We start from the raw sequence: 20,979 nt of genomic DNA, 5'->3' as shown, positions 1-20,979 counted from the left end.
GAAATGTTTTTGGTTTTTCACTTCCAGAGTTCTGAGGAATGCGACTGTAATGATGAACCAGCTCAGGAAGATGAAGGGTTTATGGGTATGTCCCCTCTTTTACAAGCCCACCATGCCATGGAGAAAATGGAAGAGTTTGTGTGTAAGGTAAGACATTAAAGAAAACAAATCTATCCAGATGGTCACTTGAGCCTACTAGCTAAATGAAGCTAACAGTCCATGTTCCTGAAGTAAATTGTGTTGGCAATAAGCTGGGGAACAGCAGGTGCACGTTGGAGTTGGTCGTTGACCGATTCTCTGTATATCTGCTAATGCTGATGCTGTGTGGGGTCCCAGGTATGCTATAACTGCACACACTAGAAAGCATGGAACAATAGGGATTACATTCTGAAATTATTTTAAAGCTGATATTGCAGCTAATGAGTCTCCTTTGGGAAACATCTGTGTGTTTGCAGGTGGAATAAAAGCACTCTGCTTCCAGTGTTTCTGGTTCAAGATGCTTTCATTTATCAGGACAGTTCTTTCCAGACTTCTGCAGACATGCAATTTTTTTTTGCTTCCACATCATTTGCTTCCATTGTAAAACAGACTGTCTGCTACCCAAATAGAAGAACAGGTTCTCCTAAAAGTCTATCCAAGCAAATCCATTGTGGACTATGTAGAGATTGCTGGCCTTGAATCTCAGTTCTGCTAAAGTTGTGGGGAATATATTGTATTGGTCTCTGGCTGATGCCCTGATTCTGGGTTTGGGTGGAGTGCTGTCTGTGGCACACTTATTACAGTGGATGTTACTAATGGCTTTTTGCCATTGGTAGAGGGGATCCTGGGAAATCAAGGTTCCATTTTCATACAGTGCTTTGAGCGTGTTTTGTTTTTAAACAGTTTTCTTCCTCTGCTTTCTCAAAAATGGGACACCCCCCCGCCCACATTCTTGCTGCATGTGAAGCAAAACACAGCTAATTCTTCTGTAAAACAGAATCTTTAAGTGTCTTACCTGAGCTAGTTCCTTTGACTAATTTTTGAGCTGACTGGTGGTGGTGGGGTCTAGAGAGGACTGACAGTAGGAAGTGTCCCTTCAAAGGAAAACCAATCAGCAGCATTCCTGACATTGTTTTAGGCCCTCACTGTTAAAACAGAAATGAGAACCCAGCAGTTGAAACTAACAGTTGCAGGATTCCCTAACCTTTAATGCACACATCTCTGCTCCTCTTATTGCTAAGTGAGCAAATCCCAAAGACGATTGCATCTGTGCCATGCCTGTATGTAGCTTTGCAATGCTAGCTGAGGAGCCATACTGAAGATGACCTGCATCTTGTTAGCTCTGTGCCACTGAAAAAGGAACTGACCAGTGATGTAGACCTGCTGTGTATGAGCAGCTGTGTGTGTGTGTGTGTGAGATTTTTGCAATGGGGACCTTCTACAGAAGTGGGCACATAAATATGTAGGAGGGAATACAAGAATTGGGAATGGTGTAGATCTACTGTTAGAGCATCAGAGTTCAGGTTCTTGCTGGTCCTCTACTTCTTGGGCTGGCAGTGCTGAAAAGGCATCAGGCTTAGCCATAGGGAAAAGAATACTCCTCACTTTACTTGAATGCCCCTCTATGCATTCTGGATAACTGAAATAGTACTCGCCGTCCTATTAGATTTAACATTTAGACTGCATCTAACACTAGTGAGCATACAGTCAGTAACGATCTTGTGATGGGGAGATGGGACTGTGCTCAGGACTTTCTCTGTTAGAGATGAAGAGCCACATCTAGCTTTCCTCAATGAGGTGGATGGGAAGACACCCCCTCCCCAATACGGAATCATTACCACATAACTAACCATGCAAATTAAATCCACCTTTGGCCTTCGTTGAGCAGTTAAAATGAGCTTGGTTGTGTTCCTGTTTATTGAAGTGTTGAAGTATTTCACTTCCTGCACTGGTGGAAGCACTAGCTCAAGTTCAGACCATTAGTGTGTTGTGTAGAATAGGGACCAGTATGACTTAGGACTTGAGCACAAGATACGCCTGTCCCAAAGGAAACACTCTGCTCCCTAGACTTAGTACATTAATTTTGGGTAACTTTAAAGCACTGACACTAACTCAGGATTTCCTGTTTTTCTCTTTGCCATGCCCACCATTTATGGGACTTTATTGGCTGAGATTCTAACCATGCACTCTTAACCTCCAGGTGTGGGAGGGCCGATGGCGGGTCATACCCCATGATGTTCTCCCTGACTGGCTAAAGGATAATGACTATCTGTTGCATGGACACAGACCACCTATGCCCTCCTTCCGCGCTTGCTTCAAGAGCATCTTCAGAATACACACAGAGACTGGCAACATCTGGACACATCTTCTAGGTATTTCCATTATGCTTTAAAGTGAATGTGCACTGTTAATGATAGAGGAGCATAGGCAGCTGGGGAAATATTTTTAGGGGGACTGAGCCAGCCCTGCACTCACTCCTTGGTGGCAGGTCCTGTTCTGTGGCCCCTCACTCTGACCTGTTGGCTCACTGCTCTCATAGTGGAGGAGCCTGTTTAGTGTCACATAAGTGCATCTCTATCCAAATAGAGTCCCCCTCCCTCACGATGCCCTGCCTAACCTCCTACTTGGCCCTGGTGCTGCCAAACACAGGGCCTTAGGATCCTCACTTCCTGTGGGACTGTCGCCCCATCCCAGTGAACCTTCCCAGGAAATGCCATTTAGGAGCCAGCATCCACTGTTGGGACTGAGGAATCTAGCTCCACCTCCCAGGAATCCAGTGTGCAGCCACATGTGAGGCTTTGCTTGCTGGCCGAGTATGTGGTAGCTCCAAATAGTTTGGGGAGGTGAGAACTGAGACCCCTGTAGACCTAGCCACCTGCTACCGAAGTTTGAGTGGTGTGGAAGATCCTTTAGCCGGGGCAGAGTCATAGGTGCCATTATCCTTCCAGCATGACATGCTGGGTAGAGTTCCAGGTGTTCCTTGTTAAAATTCCCCCACCAAATGTTAGGGAGGGTTAAGGTGGTTTCCTTGTCTTTGGAGTTCAGCTCCTCTTGATACTGCTAACTCAGCACTGTGAGATCTTATCCTTGGGGCCCATAAGCATACATCCGAAGATCACTTATTGCCTTCAGAGTGCACAAAAGTTGCAACATGTGTCAGGGGACTGCGGGGAGGGGTGGGGTGAATCTACTAGAAGGACATTTCCTGGATCCCAGAGAAAGACCTTCACCCTTTTCCTGTCCCCTTCTCCAATTACACAAATTGAAAGTGGTGCTGTGCTATTGACGTGTGCCTTTTTCAGGAACAAAGAGTAAGTACGTATGCTATAAATGCTTAATATATTTTTGCATGCCAAGTGCTGTTGCTCTCCCTCATTGTAGTTGAGACGCATTTTTGCTAAAAGGGGAAACATGCTCTGTTAGCTTACCCTGTCCCTCACCTGTGCTCCTCTTCCACTGCAGTATGCAATCTTCCCCAATACCCAGGGCTTATCACAAGGTAAGCAGAAATACTTTGTGGGAGCTCTGTGTTAAAGTAGTGACACTGCATCACTGCATTTCAGTCGAGCAGAACTGGAGGTAGCTGTTCTCAGACCTGTTTGTGCCATTCTCCATTTTGCCTGAAAGGTACATACTCCCTTCCTTCCTCTCCTGCAGATGTGTGCTACTTTCCATTCCCTGCCAAACTAGGGGAAAGAGTCTGGCCGGAGGGTCAAACCTCCCTGGCAGTGCTGAGCATTTTCTGCTGTATACCCCTTTCTCATTGCCCAGGGCGCATTATCAAAGAGTGAGCAGAAGTTTAACTGACCACAAATTAGTTTTAAATTCACATTGCAGTGACTCTATCCCACTTAACCCTCCTGCCCAGCTTGGGAGGATAAAAACCCACTCTTACACTCTTCCAGCTGTTGAGTGAACAGCAGTATTCTTTGGTAAACAACTTCAGCTTTGAAATAAACACATCACAGCAGCAAACTGGGCTCTGTGTTGGGTTGCTGATCTGTGAAGCTGGGCTGAGCCACTGTTCCCAGGAGCTCAGAAAAGGTCTGTCTTAGATATGCCAGTGATTTTGAGTCAGTGGTGTCTTCACCTTGATCATAAGCATCCTTGTTCCTCCTTGCATGGTGGAAGCCACGCAAATAAGAAATGCTACTTTGCAGGGATTCAGGAGGGCTGGGGTGGTACCTGGTCTTTATCTGAGAGTAGGCTGTGAAGAAGCCTGTCAATCACAGTGAGAAAGGGAGATGGTGGTTCTGGGTGATAGTGGGCTCTTCAATGAATACCACAATTTGGGGAATGTGGGAATATAATTCCTATGAGGACTAGGATTCATGATTTCCCAACCTTTACCTTGGAAATGGAGGAAGCAATGAATGGTATTACATCTAACTTTAGGGTTTTCCTTAGCACTTAAATTAGCAATCAGGAACAAAATACAGATTGGGTACACTGCTGGTGTATTACCTGAGAAAATCTAGGGCACCCCGCCTATACCCTACCGAGGGCTCAAGGCATGACCCAGTCAATTTAGAGCACCCCCACCCTTTCCCTTCTGAGGGCTCGGGGCGTAAGGCTCAGGAAGAAACTTGGTCAATTTAAGTACCCACCCTTTCCCTCGGGACTCAAGGCTCTACGGGTCTGCGGAACCTTTTCCCAGTGAAAGAGCCTTACGCATCTATTAGCAACACACACAGCTCTAAACATCTATTTATTAGCAACACACACAGAATACAAATACCAAGCAAATATCTTATGCGCACCATTCCCAATGGATTGGGTGAATTTGTCTATGTCCAGTCAGGATCCACTCATCTGGGGGTTCCCGACAATGCCTCTGCACGTCGTGGTCATGCAGAGGGGTCTGAGTTCTAGCAGCTTGATGTTGAACTGCAGTCTGGAAATGGTTCCCAAAGAGCATTGTTTTTCATTTACATTGTATAGGTAAAACTAGCTCCCTCCTTCAAATCTACTAAATCTATCACATTATCCCACACTCTTAAATAGCAAATTTTAAACAATTACGCACTGGCACCTGTGTCCTCTTTCGTGCCCAAATTGTAACTTAATTGTGACCTTCTCTATTTGAGCAGATGGTCATCATAAAAGGCTGGTCAGAGCTTATCTTACCATTTGAGTCTTTCTGCATCCTCCTTAATTTCCAAGAGTCTTTACAACCTTGGTGGTGATAACTCTCGTTAGGGACATTCCTGAGGTGGGGGTGCTTTATCAGCAGCAGAACATTCCTTTTATTATCTTTTTCTTTCCAGTTTTGGTGATGAACTCCGAGTTTCACCCAAGGCTAGTTTAATATGCGGGGTGGGGGTTGATCTGATCTCAGGCCTACAGGTGAGTGGTGGTTGTGTGCTCAACCAGAGTGTGGATGCCTCCCAAAACAAGTGAAATCATGGTTTCTGTTCACGTGTGTACAAATTCAGTCTGAGGGTCAAACATATGACTGATCAGATCAGACCGCATGGAAGTGTAACATTGTCATTATGATTGTTGTTCAGTATTCCCCACGCCCGTAAACTTGGTCTAGTACAATACCTTTCAGGTTACATGAGTCTGATACCTCTGCCTTATCTTTACTTAGGTTGTGTGTTCTTCCTGTGTCTGGGAATCTTCTACATGTTCCGGCCAAACATGTCCTTTGTAGCACCTGTGCAGGAGAAGGTAGTTGTTGGACTGTTCTTCTTGGGAGCCATCCTTTGCCTCTCCTTCTCATGGCTCTTCCACACGGTTTACTGCCATTCAGAAGGTGTCTCCCGGCTCTTCTCCAAGTAAGTATCCAGAGTGGAATGCATGCTAGTTCGGAAATGGCTGGGCAGAATGGGGCGGGGAATCCTGGCTAGGGTTTGGGAGCCCCACTGTAACAGTGTGCCTAGCTATGTGGCCATGGAAACACTTTTTTGAATAGTAGTTGGTGGGTAGGGCTTGCATGCAGTTTCTTCGAGCCCAACATTCCATAGACCAAGGGTATAAATACCACTCTCTCTATCCCTTTGCTGAAGCGGTCTCAAAACCAACTTTTCCTTTTCACCATTGAGATGACTATATCTAAATATTTAACTATTACAGCTAAGATTCTAAAGTCTAAGAGTGTAACTTTTTTGCCTTTGTTCTTTTTTTTAACCTATTTTGGATCATCTTGGGCCTTGCTAGACATAGTGGATCTGTCACATAAAAAAGGATTTAGGAGTATTTCTCTTGCCCTTGTTAAGCACCCTGCTTTGGCTGGACAATGAGGGCCCTTTGCTCTGGAAGGTCACTCAGCCAAGGGCTGTGAAGTCTGCAAGTCTACCACAAAAAGAGCTCAGAGGGACCAAAAGCCTCCCTCCTAAAGAACCTGTTTCTGCAAGAGGCCATGATAGTTCACGAGTCCTCTGTCAGGAAGCAAATAGTTCATGGGAATTGTGCATCTGGAATGTGGGGACCCTGTCTGCTCTGCACCTAGTAGATATAAAAACATCCTAGTTGATGATGTGAGTGGTTGTTTCCTAGGTGGTCACTGGGACCTTGGGTGGGCAGTCTATTTGCCATCCTGGTGTGGACTTGTCAAACAAGTCAGAACAAAGTGTCCAGAATTCTATCTGCTGCCTATTTCTTGCATCAAGAAAATGCTCCTGACTGTTTTTAGTCAATTCCTTCTTATCCCCAGAATAAAAACCTTGAGGTACTCTTAGGGGGGGTGGGCTATTTATACCCCGGGCCTGTGGAATGTTGGGCTATGGGGAGCAGCATACACCTACTGACCACTGCTCAAAAATGGTCTAATGACTGCCTGGCTAGGCAAGTCACCTCTGCGGGGTGAGGGTCTGTGGAAGTAATCATTCAGTGAACAAGATAAGTCATCTCATTTTACAGTGATCAGTTGGCTCTTAGGATAAACAGTACGTGGGGTGGTACAAGAACTTCTGGGGTTGGCTTTCTTTGTCAACCTGTTTTATCCTGTTCTAGGCTGGATTACTCTGGCATCGCACTTCTCATCATGGGCAGCTTTGTTCCATGGCTGTACTACTCCTTCTATTGCAACCCTCAGCCCTGCTTCATCTACTTGATTGTGATTTGTGTCCTGGGCATTGCAGCCATAATAGTCTCTCAGTGGGACATGTTTGCAACCCCTGAGTACCGAGGGGTAAGAGCAGGTAAAAACCAAAATTTATTTTTTGCTTTTTTACTACAGTTGCTTCTTCCTACTGACTCATTACAAAAGCATACTTCTAGGAAAAGCCTGCATTGCCAAAGGATGTCCTAGTGTGTGGGAAACGCAACTAATGCATTCTTGGACAGTAAACTTGGCACATCTGCTATAAGAGAGGCATTGGTGTTAAGTTAGACCCTCTGGGTGCAGGAGTAGGGGGCAGCACATGGAATGGGAGAGGCAGTTAACAGTATTTCCATCATTATTAAACAGCTCTCTCCCCTTTTAAAGGTGAGATACTAGCAGTCTGTGTCCGACTCCCATAGACTCGTCTTACGGCTGTAATCCATTAGGTTCACTAAACGTGGTAGTTAGCCTCCCTGCTGAGTGCAGCTGAGCAGTTAACATATAATCATAATCTTGTGGATATCTAGCTTTTCTCCCTTTGACTATGGTAGACAAGAATAGTTACTGTTGCCTTCACCAATCAAGAATAAGGAGTCTTTGGGTAACACAATTTAATGGTATACCAAGTTTCTCATGTTTCTTCATGTTGGGTTTTGTGTGTATACAAACCTGTGTGCACTCCAAGGTACTATTCCTTATATTCAGGAAAGGTCTGACTGTCCGGATACAGCAAGGAGTTCAGTCTCCTGAATATTAACTGTATGAGGGACGGAACTCCTTTCCAAAAAGACTTCTTATTCAGATCTTTAGGGTTTAATACTCTATGCTAGGACAATTTTGAAATCAGCCAAGCTGTGATCAGGCAAGTTACAGGGTCAGATAAGCCTCAGGTGCAATTTTTTCTATGTTGTTCCTGGGGCGACCTGTATGCTATACTGTAAATAGTCTACATTAGGGGTGGGCAAACTTCGTGGCCCGAGGGCCACATCTGGGAATAGAAATTGTATGGCGGGCCATGAATGCTCACAAAATTGGGGTTGGGGTGTGGGAGGGGATGAGGGCTCTGGTTGGGGGTGCAGACTTTGGGATTGGGCTAGGGATGAGAAGTTTGGGGTATAGGAGGGTGCTCTGGGCTGGGACTGAGGGGTTCAGAGGGTGGGAGGGGGATCAGGGCTGGGGGAGGGGGTTGGGGTGCAGGAAGGGGTGCAGGCTCCAGCTGAGGGTACGGGCTCTGGGGTGGGGCTGCGGATGAGGGATTTGGGGTTTGGAGGGTGCTCTGGGCTGGGATTGAGGGGCTTGGAGGGCGAGAGGGGGATCGGGTTGGGGCATGGAGAGAGGCTCAGGGGTGCAGGCTCTGGGTGGTGCTTATCGCAAATGGCTCCCGGAAGCAGCAGCATGTCCCTTCTCTCGCTCCCGCACAGGGGTGCGGCCAGATGGCCCATTGGAGCACTGGAGGGGGCCATTGGAGCATGCAGGAGCCAGAGTGGGGCCATGCTGTGGTTTCCAGGAGCCGCGTTGAGAGGCCACCGACCCTGCTCCCCAGCTTGAACACTATAGAGGGGCCATGCAGCTGCTTCCGCCAGCCACATGGAGCAGCCCCCGACCCTACTCCCTGGCTGAAGTGTCAGAGTGCTGTAGCCGGGCAAGCCCCAGACCCCGCACCCCAGCAGGAGCTCGAGGACAGGCTTAAAATGGCTGGCAGGCCAGATCTGGACCACGGGCTGTAGTTTGCCCACCCCAGTCTACATCACTGGTCATTTCCTTTTTCTTGCATGTCATTCTCTACCATACTCTTTCAGTAGCAGAATATTTTATGGGATCTAGGCGCCCTCTATAGCCCAAGAATGTTAACACTCAAGTTGGTGCATAGATGGCTTATACAAAGAGGCACTAACTTTAAGCGAAATAACATTTAGTATGCCTAGAAGAACTGCTGACCAGTATCCATAGTGTATCAAGGGACTCTGTACTTTCTTGAGCACTTACTTTGTTATGGCATAAACTTGCTGCCATACTTGGGACCTCCAGCTTCAACAGCTTCCACCTTAAGTCTTTTGTGAATGTTAGGCTCTGCCTATTGCTGCTTTCTTTGTCCAAGCCTGACTCCACCATTTTCCTTACCTCCTAGGAGTATTTCTGGGTCTCGGCCTCAGTGGTGTCATCCCCACCCTGCACTTTGTCATCTCTGAGGGCCTTCTCAAGGCAGCCACAATGGGGCAGATAGGCTGGCTGGCACTCATGGCCTGTCTGTACATCACTGGTGCTGCACTGTATGCTGCCCGTATACCAGAGAGATTCTTCCCGGGCAAGTGTGATATCTGGGTGAGTCTGCAAAGTAACTGGGTACTAAGATTGACACACAAGCTTGTTATGTTGAGGTCTGGTATTGCTATGCTTTTGTGTTTCTTTGATTGTGGCAACCAACTAACTGCTTTAAAAGCTGCTTTTGAGATTTCATAATTTGGGAACAGATTAGTGGATTTGATCATTGAAAAGTTGACACAATGCTGTTAGAAATCATTGAAATGCCTTTACAAAGGCTAGCTGTGGGACTGTACTTTGTCACTGAGGCTCTGTCATATGCATGACACTTTGCTTCTAGTCTCCTAGGGATACTTCAAATAGATATACAGCATTTATGCAAACCCACTGCTCATGCTACTACCTCTTCCTTTAGCCTGGGAGGTATGCTCAATATCACGTCCTCATGGTGTCCATTCTGCTGCACTGTAATCCCTCGCTTCCTGGGTTTTTATCCTGGATAGCCAGTGACTGAACTTCAGATTTTAGTATTAACTAAAACCTCAAACTACTTGTTGACTCATGTTCAGCCTGGCTCCCCTTATGGTGGGGGAGCAGACAGAACAACTGTGTTTTGAAAATCCACTTGATGACATTGCGTCCAGGACTAGAGCAGAGCTCCAGTACCTATTCACGTGTGTAAGATGGGCCATATCAGTAATCCCAGCAGCTACAGTGTATCCCTATTGCGAGGCATTAAGAGTCTAAGGAAAAAAATACCCTGTACTGCTAAACCTGGGAACTGGAAGCATGCTGGTGTGATATCTGCCAAAGACAGATATGAAGGAAAGGCATACAGCTTCATTTCAGGTTTTAAGTGTGCAAGTGATCCTGGTGGCTGTGAAATCTGAAGCAGATTTCTTTTTCCCCCTGCTTCCAGTGAATATAGCTTGGAAGAGGGGGAGATGCTGTAGCCAGTGATAATACAGTGACTGGTACAATATGGGATCTTGAATAGCCCAGCAAGTAATCTTAAGCTGCTGCTGCTGTGCACTGCTATATGCTTCAGCCCAACACGTCTCTTTGGAAAGAGGTTGGTACTTGGATTCCATGGGTCTCTGGCTGAACAGTAATGTCTTATTTCCACAGTTCCACTCTCATCAGCTGTTTCACATCTTCGTAGTGGCTGGAGCTTTTGTGCACTTCCATGGTGTTTCAAACCTTCAGGAGTTCCGTTTCACAGTTGGGGGAGGCTGCACGGAGGAGGGAGACATGCAGTAAAACCTGCCTTCAGCCCAGGATCATAACCAAAACAGAGGATTGCAAGAGGCGTTGATGTTAACGGGCTAGTGACGTGAACACCTGAGAATCCAAGCCTCATGTGATGGGATATGGAAGCTACTTGGGATTTCTGACACAAGAAATTTATACCTCAAATGATGGAATGAGTCAATTTGAAGACCAGGAAATTCTTAAACCCTAACTTATTCTTGATCTACAGATTGAGCTATAGAGGACCGTGTCCAAATCGGCTTCTGTTCAATGCCATATTTATTTGTAGAAAATGGGAGGGATGGCTTAGCAGTTTTCTTTTTTAAATCTAGGCTAAGATTTATATCTTCTTCAGGGGCAGGGGAAGGAGCTGATTTTAGATGCTCTTTTGGGGAAAAAATTGTAAATAAGATTTCTAACTTTCTGTTTAAAATAAATTTATATAAATGTTTTAAACGGGGTGGGGAGGGGAAAGGGGTTTTGTATAGATGCAACATGCAAGTACCACACACTGTTTCAATTTTGCACAAAAAGGTGACTGCAGGAGGATCAGATAAAATCCTTGGGAGTGAGGCATGATGGTCCTGCAGACTCTCTTCCCAGAAGCTGGCATGTACTGGGCAATATGGCATTCTGGTCAGTATTTGGAGTGGGCTCAGAACATGGCACATAAATGTTGGCAATGGCCTTTCTGCAAACAAAAGCCACTAGCTTTTTGGTTGCCATTCATGGATCTGCCATGTTTTGATATGATTATATGATGCTAATGGCACTTGTCAAAGAATAGAACAGTTACTCAGGTGGGTAAGCATGTGAGGAGTAATGGGGGTGGGGAAGATAGGCTGGCACTGGAAGGAAGGAGCTGTGCACTCAGAGGAAGAATACTGTTTGGCTGCTTGCACACACTCGAATTTTTTTTTTATTGGATTTCTTCCTTATCCACAGAAGTCCTAATGTTTTCCAGTGTTAAATTTACTAAATTCCCTGTCCTGCAATAGACTCCCTGTCCTACTGTTGCCGCTGCTCCTGCTGGGGGAGCAGCTGACTTCCCCGGTATCATGGGCAGTGCTGTGCTGTGAAGCAGCCAGCAGAAAGCACTCAGATTTAATGGTTTCTCTTGACCTAATGCATCACCTTCATGTGTGTACAAAGCCCCATGGCCTACAGAATCTTGTGACTTTTAAATCTGCACTAAACCCTGCACAGTTCTCACTTCTCAGGTCCAGCCAATGTAATTTCCCAGCCCTGCTTAACCAATGGGATAGCTGGCTTTTTTTAATTTATTATTTTTATTTATTTTTTTTAACCTGGAAGTAAAATTGAGACCATTTGGACTATTGTGGAGCCTCTGTATAGCAGGAAGCACATAGTCTTCTCTCATTGGGTTGGTGTGGCTTCATCTCTGGAGCCTAGTCAGAAGCCAGAGAGAGAAGCAAATTGTTGGAGAATCTTCTGAGTCATGGGGCAAAACTGATTGTCAGATATATAGTTTGACACAGAAGTTTTATGTAATGGAGTAAGAGCCTAGTTGCTGGAAACTTAAGAGTTGTTACCTCTCACATAGGATTAGTTAAACAGCTCCTAAAATGCTTTGGTTCACAAAGCAATAGGAAGGTAAAATTGTTCTAAATTTTTAAAGGGTGAAAATTCAAATTTGCAAGTGAAAAATGGGGATTGCAGAGATCTTACAAGTAAACATTCTTGGGAATCCAGGCTATTAATGAATGTTTCAAGCAGTTATCTTGTCTAATAGGATTGAATAGAAGTGGAAGACCTTGATTATCTTCAAGGTTCCTCACTGACTCTAAAGAGCAAGTATTTTCTCTCTTGCCTTTTGGTTAGTTATTTTCAGAAATTTTGAAATAAAGCTTAGCTGTAGAAAGAGGTGCTTTATTGGAGCTTGTGGGAGGCTTAGAGGGATGTTTTTCTTCTTGGTTGGATCACCATAGTAGATGTCAATAGGATTGAAGGAAAGGCTTGTATTGTCTTGTGGGTTTGTGCAGTGCCTAACTGGAACACAGAGCAGTATTAACCAGGCACTTTTAATGGGAGGGTTTAATAAGCATAGGCAGGAGGTGTGCTTTGCTACTTGAGAAAGCAATGGTACATATCAGAACCAGACTTGTTCTGGAAAGCACTTTGGATACCTCTGTATTAATACCAGCAAAAGTGGCAGTCTCCATCCTGAATCACCCTACGCTCACTCCCCGAAGGAACATTGTAACTTGGCCCAACACAGCACAGAACTATTACAAAAACACACTTCACCTGCTATTCTTAACCCAGTCAATCTCTGTTTTAGGAAGTTTTTGTGCTCCAATAAACTGCCTACCTGTGCACTCTCCTTCCCCTCTCCCCTCCCCCCCCCCAGTAGCACTTGCTGAGAACTCTTCCCAGGTTGGCACCTGAATGCCTTACTCTCAGCGGTCAGAGGCTTGCTTGCTCTGTGTGCAGATTATTGCCATAGAATAGATAGGACCTACAGCTCCTTTCCTTCCTCATTAAATAGTGGCCTTGTTCAGTATTTTCTTTCTTTTTTAAATTGCTTACTGTTGGAAGCAACAAAGCACATTTTGGGATTTTTGATGGTTGGGGTCTCTGGTGATTGGTTCCATATAAGATGGGATCTCATGACTTGCTGTGTTCTTAACTTCTGCTAATAAAAGAACCAAATGGGATATTGACCAAGTTTGGCTCTTCTTTGCTTTGTATGATGTTTACAAGAATAAAATAATTTATTTTCTCCCTCCCCCAATGCTTCTGGCTGACCAATCAGCTTCTTATTAAGGGGTCTGATAGTCCAGATGTCAAACTGAGACCTGGAGAGTTCTCATTACTTGCTTGGAGCAGGGTTGGGGATGTACTGTGAACACTAGGACAGGACCTAGATGCTAGCAAATAGTTGCACAAGTGTTGCTAGATAGCATCCCTTTATCTATGGCTCAAGTGAGGGAAGTAAAAGTCTAGTCTGACTCGCTTATGAGTCTGAGATCAGTGCTATTTTATTTCTTTAAACTCTGCCTTAAGCAAGGTTGCCCATACACAGCAGATATTGTGTGCTCACCTGGATTAAGTCTTCATACTTTAATTGTGGCCTTCACCCACTGCTGTACTGATGGACCTTGAGTTTGACACCATAGGGATCAAGCTTGTCACTCATGCCTCTATGCCTAATACACCAAATTTAAGTTTTGTTCATGTATGTTGTATGATGGAAACATTGCTTTACTTCTAGGCCTCCTTAGACACTTTGCATTGTAGGTCCTGACTTGTCTCAAATTGTTCTAGAATAAGTTTTTTGTCTTGTCAACAGCTGGGCAAATCCTGTTTAAAACTATTTTATAAACTGGATCAGTCTAGCAAACAGGATTAGCAAACCATAAGCTTGTTTGTGATTCCAGGAGCATGAATGTTTCCAGAGATTAAAAATGGTTTGGCAGCTACTTACAAAGTTAAATGGCTCCGTTATCAAAAAGTCCGGTAGACACTTGCTCCCACAGTGTTCTGTATGCTTCCTTTATTGTGTATCCTGTCTGCACTAGCAGGAGAACAGTTTTAAACACTGGCTGAGTAATTGTGGGCTAAGGGGACCTGTTGGCATCATTGCCATCGAGCCACTTTCCTATTGCCAAGCATCCCTTTCTAGGATAGACAATATCTGCACTAAATTTCTAGAGAAGCCTGTTTTGAAGTACTGCCCCAAGAGTCACCTGGATTTGACTGCTTTGGATTAGAAAATAAAACTTGGTCAGTGCTTTTTACTCTCGGAAGAACTTGGTGCATGGAGTATGAAGGTGGGTCAGAATGTGGTTTGGACTGTCACTAGTGTTAACACTTACTGCTTCACACAATGCAGTTAACATGTGAAACTTGTTGCTGAGGAATGCTGTGATGGCCAAAAGTACAACTGGGTTTTAAAAAAAAGATGGCCAGGGATGGAAACCCAAGCTCCAGGTGTCTCAACTGCCAGAAATTGGGACTGAGCAATAGGATGGATCACTCAGTAATTGCCCTGATCTGTTCATTCTCTCTGAAGAATCTAGCAGCAGCCACTGTTGGAAGACAGGATACTGAGCTGGATGGACAATCGGTCTGACCTAGTGTGGTCATTCTTATGTCATGTTCCAAAGGGCAGAGGGATGAGTATATTTCAGTCTCCCTGGGCAAGATTGCCTTTCTTTACCCTGTCCGTCTTCTCAGGCATCTGCTGGACTGGGAATTAGATGAGCCTTTGTGCTGCCATGGAGCCCAGCCAACCCTCTAGTAGTCCTTAACTTTACAGCTCCTTATTGTGCATAGAGTAGCAGAAAAGAACACTGCAGTAGCACTGAGTGAAAACTAATAACAAATATGTGTTAAATGCTACAAAGCGTATTTCCTTTCTAAACTGGGATTATTTTGCTATTTATAGTGCCTAGCACAATGGCATACTGACTGTAGTGGGGCCTCTAGGGCTACCATCATACAAATAAATGATGAAAGGAAATAGGGTCTAAGGCTTCCTTTGGGGAAAAAAGTGGAATTCATCTGCTAAATCAGTGAGGAGGTTACCTGCTGGAGGGTTGGGAACTGGGCACCAAGCTGGTGGGAAGCATGGATGCTGGAAGCTCTTGTGAAGGACAGTGAATGTTAGAAGCTGTTTTGATATTCCTGGAGCCACACTCCGGTGGAGAGATGTTCTGACTAACACTAAAAATTGGTCAACTCACTACAAATTCGTCATTTAGTGGTGCTGCCAAAATAACTTCATGCAACAAAATACAAAAGTTAAATAACATTTCTGTCTGGTACCTCTTTCTAGTAAATAAGTTTCACATGAGACCACCAACTTTCCCAAGTGTTGAAAATATCAACAGGCACTGCTATTAGCAAAGCACCTTACCTGGGTATGGTCAGAGGAGCTTTTATAGCCCCCATCATATGCTAAATGGGCATACAGTTGAACCAAAGACTGAGCCAACTGCCTCCCCGTTAATCTTCTGGTGGTGGTGGGGGGGAGGAGCACTCTTGTATATGTGGTCCCCTTCTTGGAATCCTGAGGTTTCCCACCAGCTTTACACTGATCCATTATTATTTCCCAGAGGGTCCATGGTACACTAGAATTTTGCCAAACAGAAGAAGGCTTGGTTCCTGCTCCACAAAGCCTACGTGCTTTTAAGTCAAACAGCTGCAACTCAGCTGAAAGGCTTCTGCTTTCATTTTCAGGACAATATCCCAAACACGTTACTGCAACCACCTAATGCTGTGAGGTAAGTCCAAGGCTAACTTTCCTAATTCTCAGTTTCTTCCCCCATAAACCATTTCTTAATTAGAGCTAAGGAGCCATCCATGCCATGTTGTACTTGAGGGTTTAGTAATTCAGGTGGGAGTTCTGCCACAGGCAGAGCAATGTGAGCTAAGATTCTGCATCATGTTTAAGTGGTACAGTATAAAGCAGGGCTTTTATATTTGCTGCAGCCACTGTTCTAGGTAGTAGGATAACTTTATCCTGTAGCATGGCATTTCTCATTTTGCAAACCCCCATCAAATGCACTTCTGAATTTTAACCAAAATGTGTGCTTCCTCCCATCACTCCCCTTTCAACTCAGGACTCAAGATTGTGGCAGGGGGACATAGAATTAAATGCCTTCAGAGCTATATTGTTGCTACTAATCAAGGCCACAGTGCTGCTACTGCTATAGGAAGGAAGTTAGGTCTTCATAGCTCTGATCTCCCCAGACAGCTTCTATCAGTAGATGCTGCTTGAATCCACCAGCACCTTTTATGAAGGCCACAACCACTGCTTTCTGCTTCTGCAGACTTCTCATAAGAACTGCCACTGTCAAAATCCCATGCCTGCATTGTATGCAGCTGTGGGAATGAATAAATATCATGATTGATAAGCTTCTGCATGATGTATCCCTCAGCGTTGCTCCTTCCTTCATCTCACTGGAAGGAGGAGGGTGGCAGTTGTTCTCTGTTCCCACCCTGGAACATGTCCTGGCTGTTTGCAGAATTTTCATGGTGCACTTCTGAAAAACTCTAGGAGCATGTGGACCCTTCTTCCTGGGAGAATCTCTACTGTAGTTTGTTTTGGGGATTATAAACAACGAGGCTGTGCCACAATCACACACGGTTGAGCAGATTTACTAGTCAGCCCAGAGCAGTGTTTCTCATTGTGAGAGGGCGAACAGACATGGACATCATGTATTCCTGTGTGACTGACTTCTTCCTGGGTGCATGCAAACGAGTGAACATCTCAGCTCTGAGACCAAGCAGGAAATGTGATCTGTCTGAAGCAGAGAAACCATTATCCATAGTTTCAGGGTGTGTCTATGTGCTGAGTTGCAGTGGTTTTAACTAAAGGTATGATTATAAACCAATTTTAGTTAAACTGGTGGGAAAGGCTGTTTGGGCACTCTTATTTTGGTTTAAACCAGTTTACGTTAGTTTGCCTTAAATTGATTAGGAATATAGGTTGAAGCTAAACTGCAATTAAACCACTCTTAAACTGAACTAAGTGCCATGTGGGTTTGCACTGGTTTAAACTGGTGTGTGTTTGTGTGTAGACAAGACCTTAGTGCTGGAGATGCTTCAATTAACTCTGACACCTCCAAATGCCCAGCTCCTCCATCCTCAAGGCCTTCCCTCATAGCAAGAATTTCATTGATCTAGGCAATAGTCACTCCCATGCTACCTATTTTGTATGTCAAACGACTGTGTCTATGGTAAGTGGCTGTCACACACACCCCTGTGCCCACTCCCTCATTTCTTAAATACTGGACTTGCAGTGCTAAATCAAACCATCTGGCTGATGTGGATTCAAAATCCAAATAAGTTAGCTGAGTGTTACTGGGAGTTAAAACTCCAGATCTGTGTCCTAGGTTCCAGGAATAGAATCTGCTCTGGAATATACACAGCATCTTTTCGAGTTTAGTAAAGTAAATAAAAATGGCCAGTTCTTCATCCTGTAAACTCAGTTAATTGTCCCAGAAGAAATTGCATTTGTCATGTATTCCCCATCTAGAACCAACCCTCTCAGCTGTGCCCTTTATTCCTCTGATTCACCTGAGAGAAGCAGGCTCTCTTGTGTTCCTCTCCACAATACAATTACAACAATGTAGAGCTGAGTGGGAATTTTTGGCCAAGACCGTTTTTCATTAGAAAATGCAGACTTGTCAAACCCGAAACCTTTCCTGCAAAAGGGGCGGGGACTGGGGGAAACTTTCATAGGGAAGCCTTCTTGGGTCATGATGGAATGAGAGAGGCATTATAAGATGCCCCTCCCACCTCAAATCTTGCCTCCTCCATAAAAAAAATCTGAGATCCACAGCCCCATGTGCATGTGCACAGGTGTGCAAACAGACATTGTTGCCTCTGCCCTAAACAAGGCGGAAAAAATTACAGCTGTGCATCATCATGCCATGCTACAGTGGCAGCATAATGCCACTCAGCTGGAGCTGAACAATGGCTTCTTTCACAGCTGCTAGTTTACTTCTGCAGTTGTGATTTGTGTTTTTTTTTTTTTCTCTCCTGTTTTTGCCTGCGCTGCCAAGTGTGCAGGGCTGAGGAAGATGGCCGTAGGAGTAGCTGCTTTTTCTGGGCATTTTCTCTTAACTCCAGGGCCACGTGAGAGCTGATATCCCTGCCAAACCAGCAAGCAACCAGAGCTTGGGAGCACAGTAAATCCCACTATGTCGCAGACAGGGAAAGCTGTAGGTGTATGTTTGGAGCACCTTTGAGAGTCTCAAAAAGAAAACCTTTCACACTTCTAAGGATTAAAAATACTAGGAGCATCAGACAGTGCTCTGTTAGGCCACTGGTTGAGGGAATGCAAAGGTCTGCTTTCAAGGGAAACCAGTCTTTAGTCATAAACAGGCCTGTATAGCGATGACCGCTTCAGGGAGTACAAAAGGCTGACTTCTGCACTTTGGTCCCAGGTCACATCAGCAGCATCACTGGGTAGATAGGGCCACTCTTCCCTTTATCTACTTATTTGGATCCATATTTCTCCTCATTTTCTTTTTGTAGGTGCTTCCAAAGAAATTTGACAGGCATTAGCCTTCATGGTACTCTGTTGGCTAAACTCTTAAGTTTGCTGTACACCTCTCTGGTCTGTGCATCTGTCTCTTTCTCCCTGATTGACAGCAGGGCTCTGGGAAGCATAGACTCTGCTGGGACTGGCTTTGCACAAGACATTCTAGTCTAGTGTTTGTTCAGGCTTTTTGAGAGTGCAGTGGTGTAGTGTTCTGTGAGGCTGCACATGGTGCCTCATGCAGGCTAGCTTGCTTCCCTTGGCTTGCTCCCCCACAGTAAGCCTGGCTGTCACAGCATTAACAGTGGGTCTATAAATCATGTTCCTTTCCCTGTGGGCAGCAGGGAGTCCCAGACAAAGGAGCATCCAGCACTGCCCAAATGGTGCTGCAGGTTAGTAATTGAAACCCCAGGGGCCTCCTCCATCACTCAGAGCATGCTCAGTGTGAGCATCAATCACAAGCATTCCCCCCTTATGGGGGAGAGAACGGGGGAATGCTTGTGAAATATGTATAACTGCACCATGGCAAAATGCAGTATCATTAGATTAAAACTCCAAAGGAGCTTTCTGCAGGGGAAGCAGATGGATCTGGCCAGAGAGGGGGCAGGTAAGCGAGCTCCTCACCACCTCTGCCATGCCAGGGCAGGCGGAGGTCTTTGCTGCAGGGAAAGCAGCTGGAGCTGCCCACAGAGCCTGGAGCTAGAGGCAGGAGAGGCCAGGAGGCCTCTGTCCCCATATCCCCCATGCCCTACCCCCCTCAAACCAAATATCACGACAGTTCCTTTAGACACTGGCAGCTCTTGCCTGGCTAGCTACTTTTTTTCTTTCTTTCTGTCATTCCTTCATGCCCAGTCCATGGTCTACAATAGGGAAGTCTGGCCCTTTTTAAAAAGGGGAGGGGCTGGCTCAGGGACAGATGGTGCAAGAGAGAGCAAATAATGGGGAGCCGTGGGAAGTGGGAGCAAATGGTACAACTAACAATGCTCATTGCTGGACTATGCTTTAATCATTTTGCCTCATTATTTTATTATTCATGTTTTATTGGTATTATGGCAGCACTCAGAGGCCCCGACAGGCCTTGGCCCAGTTGACAGTACTGCATGCTGGGAGATGTAGTCTCCATGTCTGTATTACTAATTAAGTCAGCTGCCATCTGCTCCATTTTAGGCAAATCAGGGCCAACCCTTGAGCTCCTGGCAAGCTGCCAATGCACTGTAGGGGTTGCATGACTCAGTTGCCCCCAGGCCATAGACTCTGCCATGGCTGTAAGCACGACCAGTGGGTTGGGGTTGCTTGGAGTTACAAGGCTGAGATCAGTCCCAAGTATAACAGAATACACCTTAAATATCTGTTTAAAATATGCCATATCTTTGTTTTTAAAGAGACCACGGCAAGCACTTCATTTAAAAAAAACAAAAAAGAAAAAAGAGGGGAAAAAAAGACCTTGTTTCCTCTTCCCTGGTCATTGTTTGTAATGCCTGAAAACATGGCCTGGCAGCTGGGAGCAACCAGAATCATTAGTGGGGGACTGCCACTGTCTCTAGCCCAGCCTGTGGCCTCAGCAACTGATTAGGACAGCAGAGCTCCGAGTGTTTCGTTCTTAGCTGCTTCTGCAGAGAAAGCAGACTGCAGCACAAACCCCACTTCCTCTTCTTCTTCTCTCCTTTCTTCTTTTTGTACGTAGGTCCTACGACTGGAGGGGCTATTTCATTTTGTTTTTAACAGACAGGTGCCTTTTCCTTTTGTATGCAGGCTTGTTAGAATTTCCAAGATGCTCAATCACTTTTTAAGAGAAGTCAGTTCTGGGGACCAAAGCTCTATGGCAGTTTCTGCTGAAATAAGTATAACTAGCCAAGTTGTGCTGTTTCTTCGGCTCAGATCTCCTTTTAAGATAGTGCACTCTAGGTTACGAATTGTATGACATTGATGTGGGGAATCTGGTCTCTAGGAACCTCCCTATGTTGGGGAACCACCTCCTTGTGCAGAGCCTCACTGAGGTATTTTTCCTTACTGCTGCCCTGCCCTGCCCTGCAGTTTATACCTAACTCTGTTCTTCACTGACTTTCCCCGTGCCCCATAACCACCAGGAATCCAAGGTGCTGAAAATCCTTGATCCCAGTGAGCAATATGTTCAGTAAATAAAATTCCATATCTAAACCCCAGCTGTTCCTGAAGGGCAATGTGTGCCCAGTTCAAACCATCCTACGCAGTAGTAAATCAGCCTGGTTTGGTGCAGCCAGGCAGATTACATTATGGAGAGCTCTGCTACGTAGTGGATAGCACTGGTGAAATCCCCACTGCATCTGCATGGACTCCATCACCAGCAGAGGCAAGTGTAAGTGAGGTGCCACGCCAGAAGGGGGCAGAACCAGCCACAGGAAGATGGTATCAGATGTTCCTGGAGCCTTCACATCCCTCATGAGCT

The 20,979-nt window shown here is 45.3% G+C and overlaps 1 protein-coding gene across 8 annotated transcripts in view; it reads left to right on the top strand.

The window, feature by feature from the left end:
• ADIPOR2 (adiponectin receptor 2) overlaps nt 1–13,224 on the top strand; it is a 66,405-nt gene extending 53,181 nt beyond the window's left edge. For all 8 annotated transcript variants that reach the window (XM_073320273.2, XM_073320265.2, XM_073320249.2 and 5 more), the window contains 6 exons: nt 28–147; nt 2,180–2,351; nt 5,573–5,759; nt 6,937–7,124; nt 9,156–9,349; nt 10,418–13,224. In XM_073320273.2, the coding sequence (XP_073176374.1) occupies nt 28–147; nt 2,180–2,351; nt 5,573–5,759; nt 6,937–7,124; nt 9,156–9,349; nt 10,418–10,549 (993 nt within the window). In that variant the 3' untranslated portion in view covers nt 10,550–13,224. The remainder of the gene's footprint in view (nt 1–27; nt 148–2,179; nt 2,352–5,572; nt 5,760–6,936; nt 7,125–9,155; nt 9,350–10,417) is intronic.
• The last annotated feature ends 7,755 nt before the right edge of the window (nt 13,225–20,979 follow it).

This window comes from Lepidochelys kempii, chromosome 1 (assembly GCF_965140285.1).
Source record: "Lepidochelys kempii isolate rLepKem1 chromosome 1, rLepKem1.hap1, whole genome shotgun sequence".
Lineage (NCBI taxonomy): Eukaryota > Metazoa > Chordata > Testudines > Cheloniidae > Lepidochelys > Lepidochelys kempii.
This window is presented reverse-complemented; position numbering and strand designations above follow the sequence as displayed.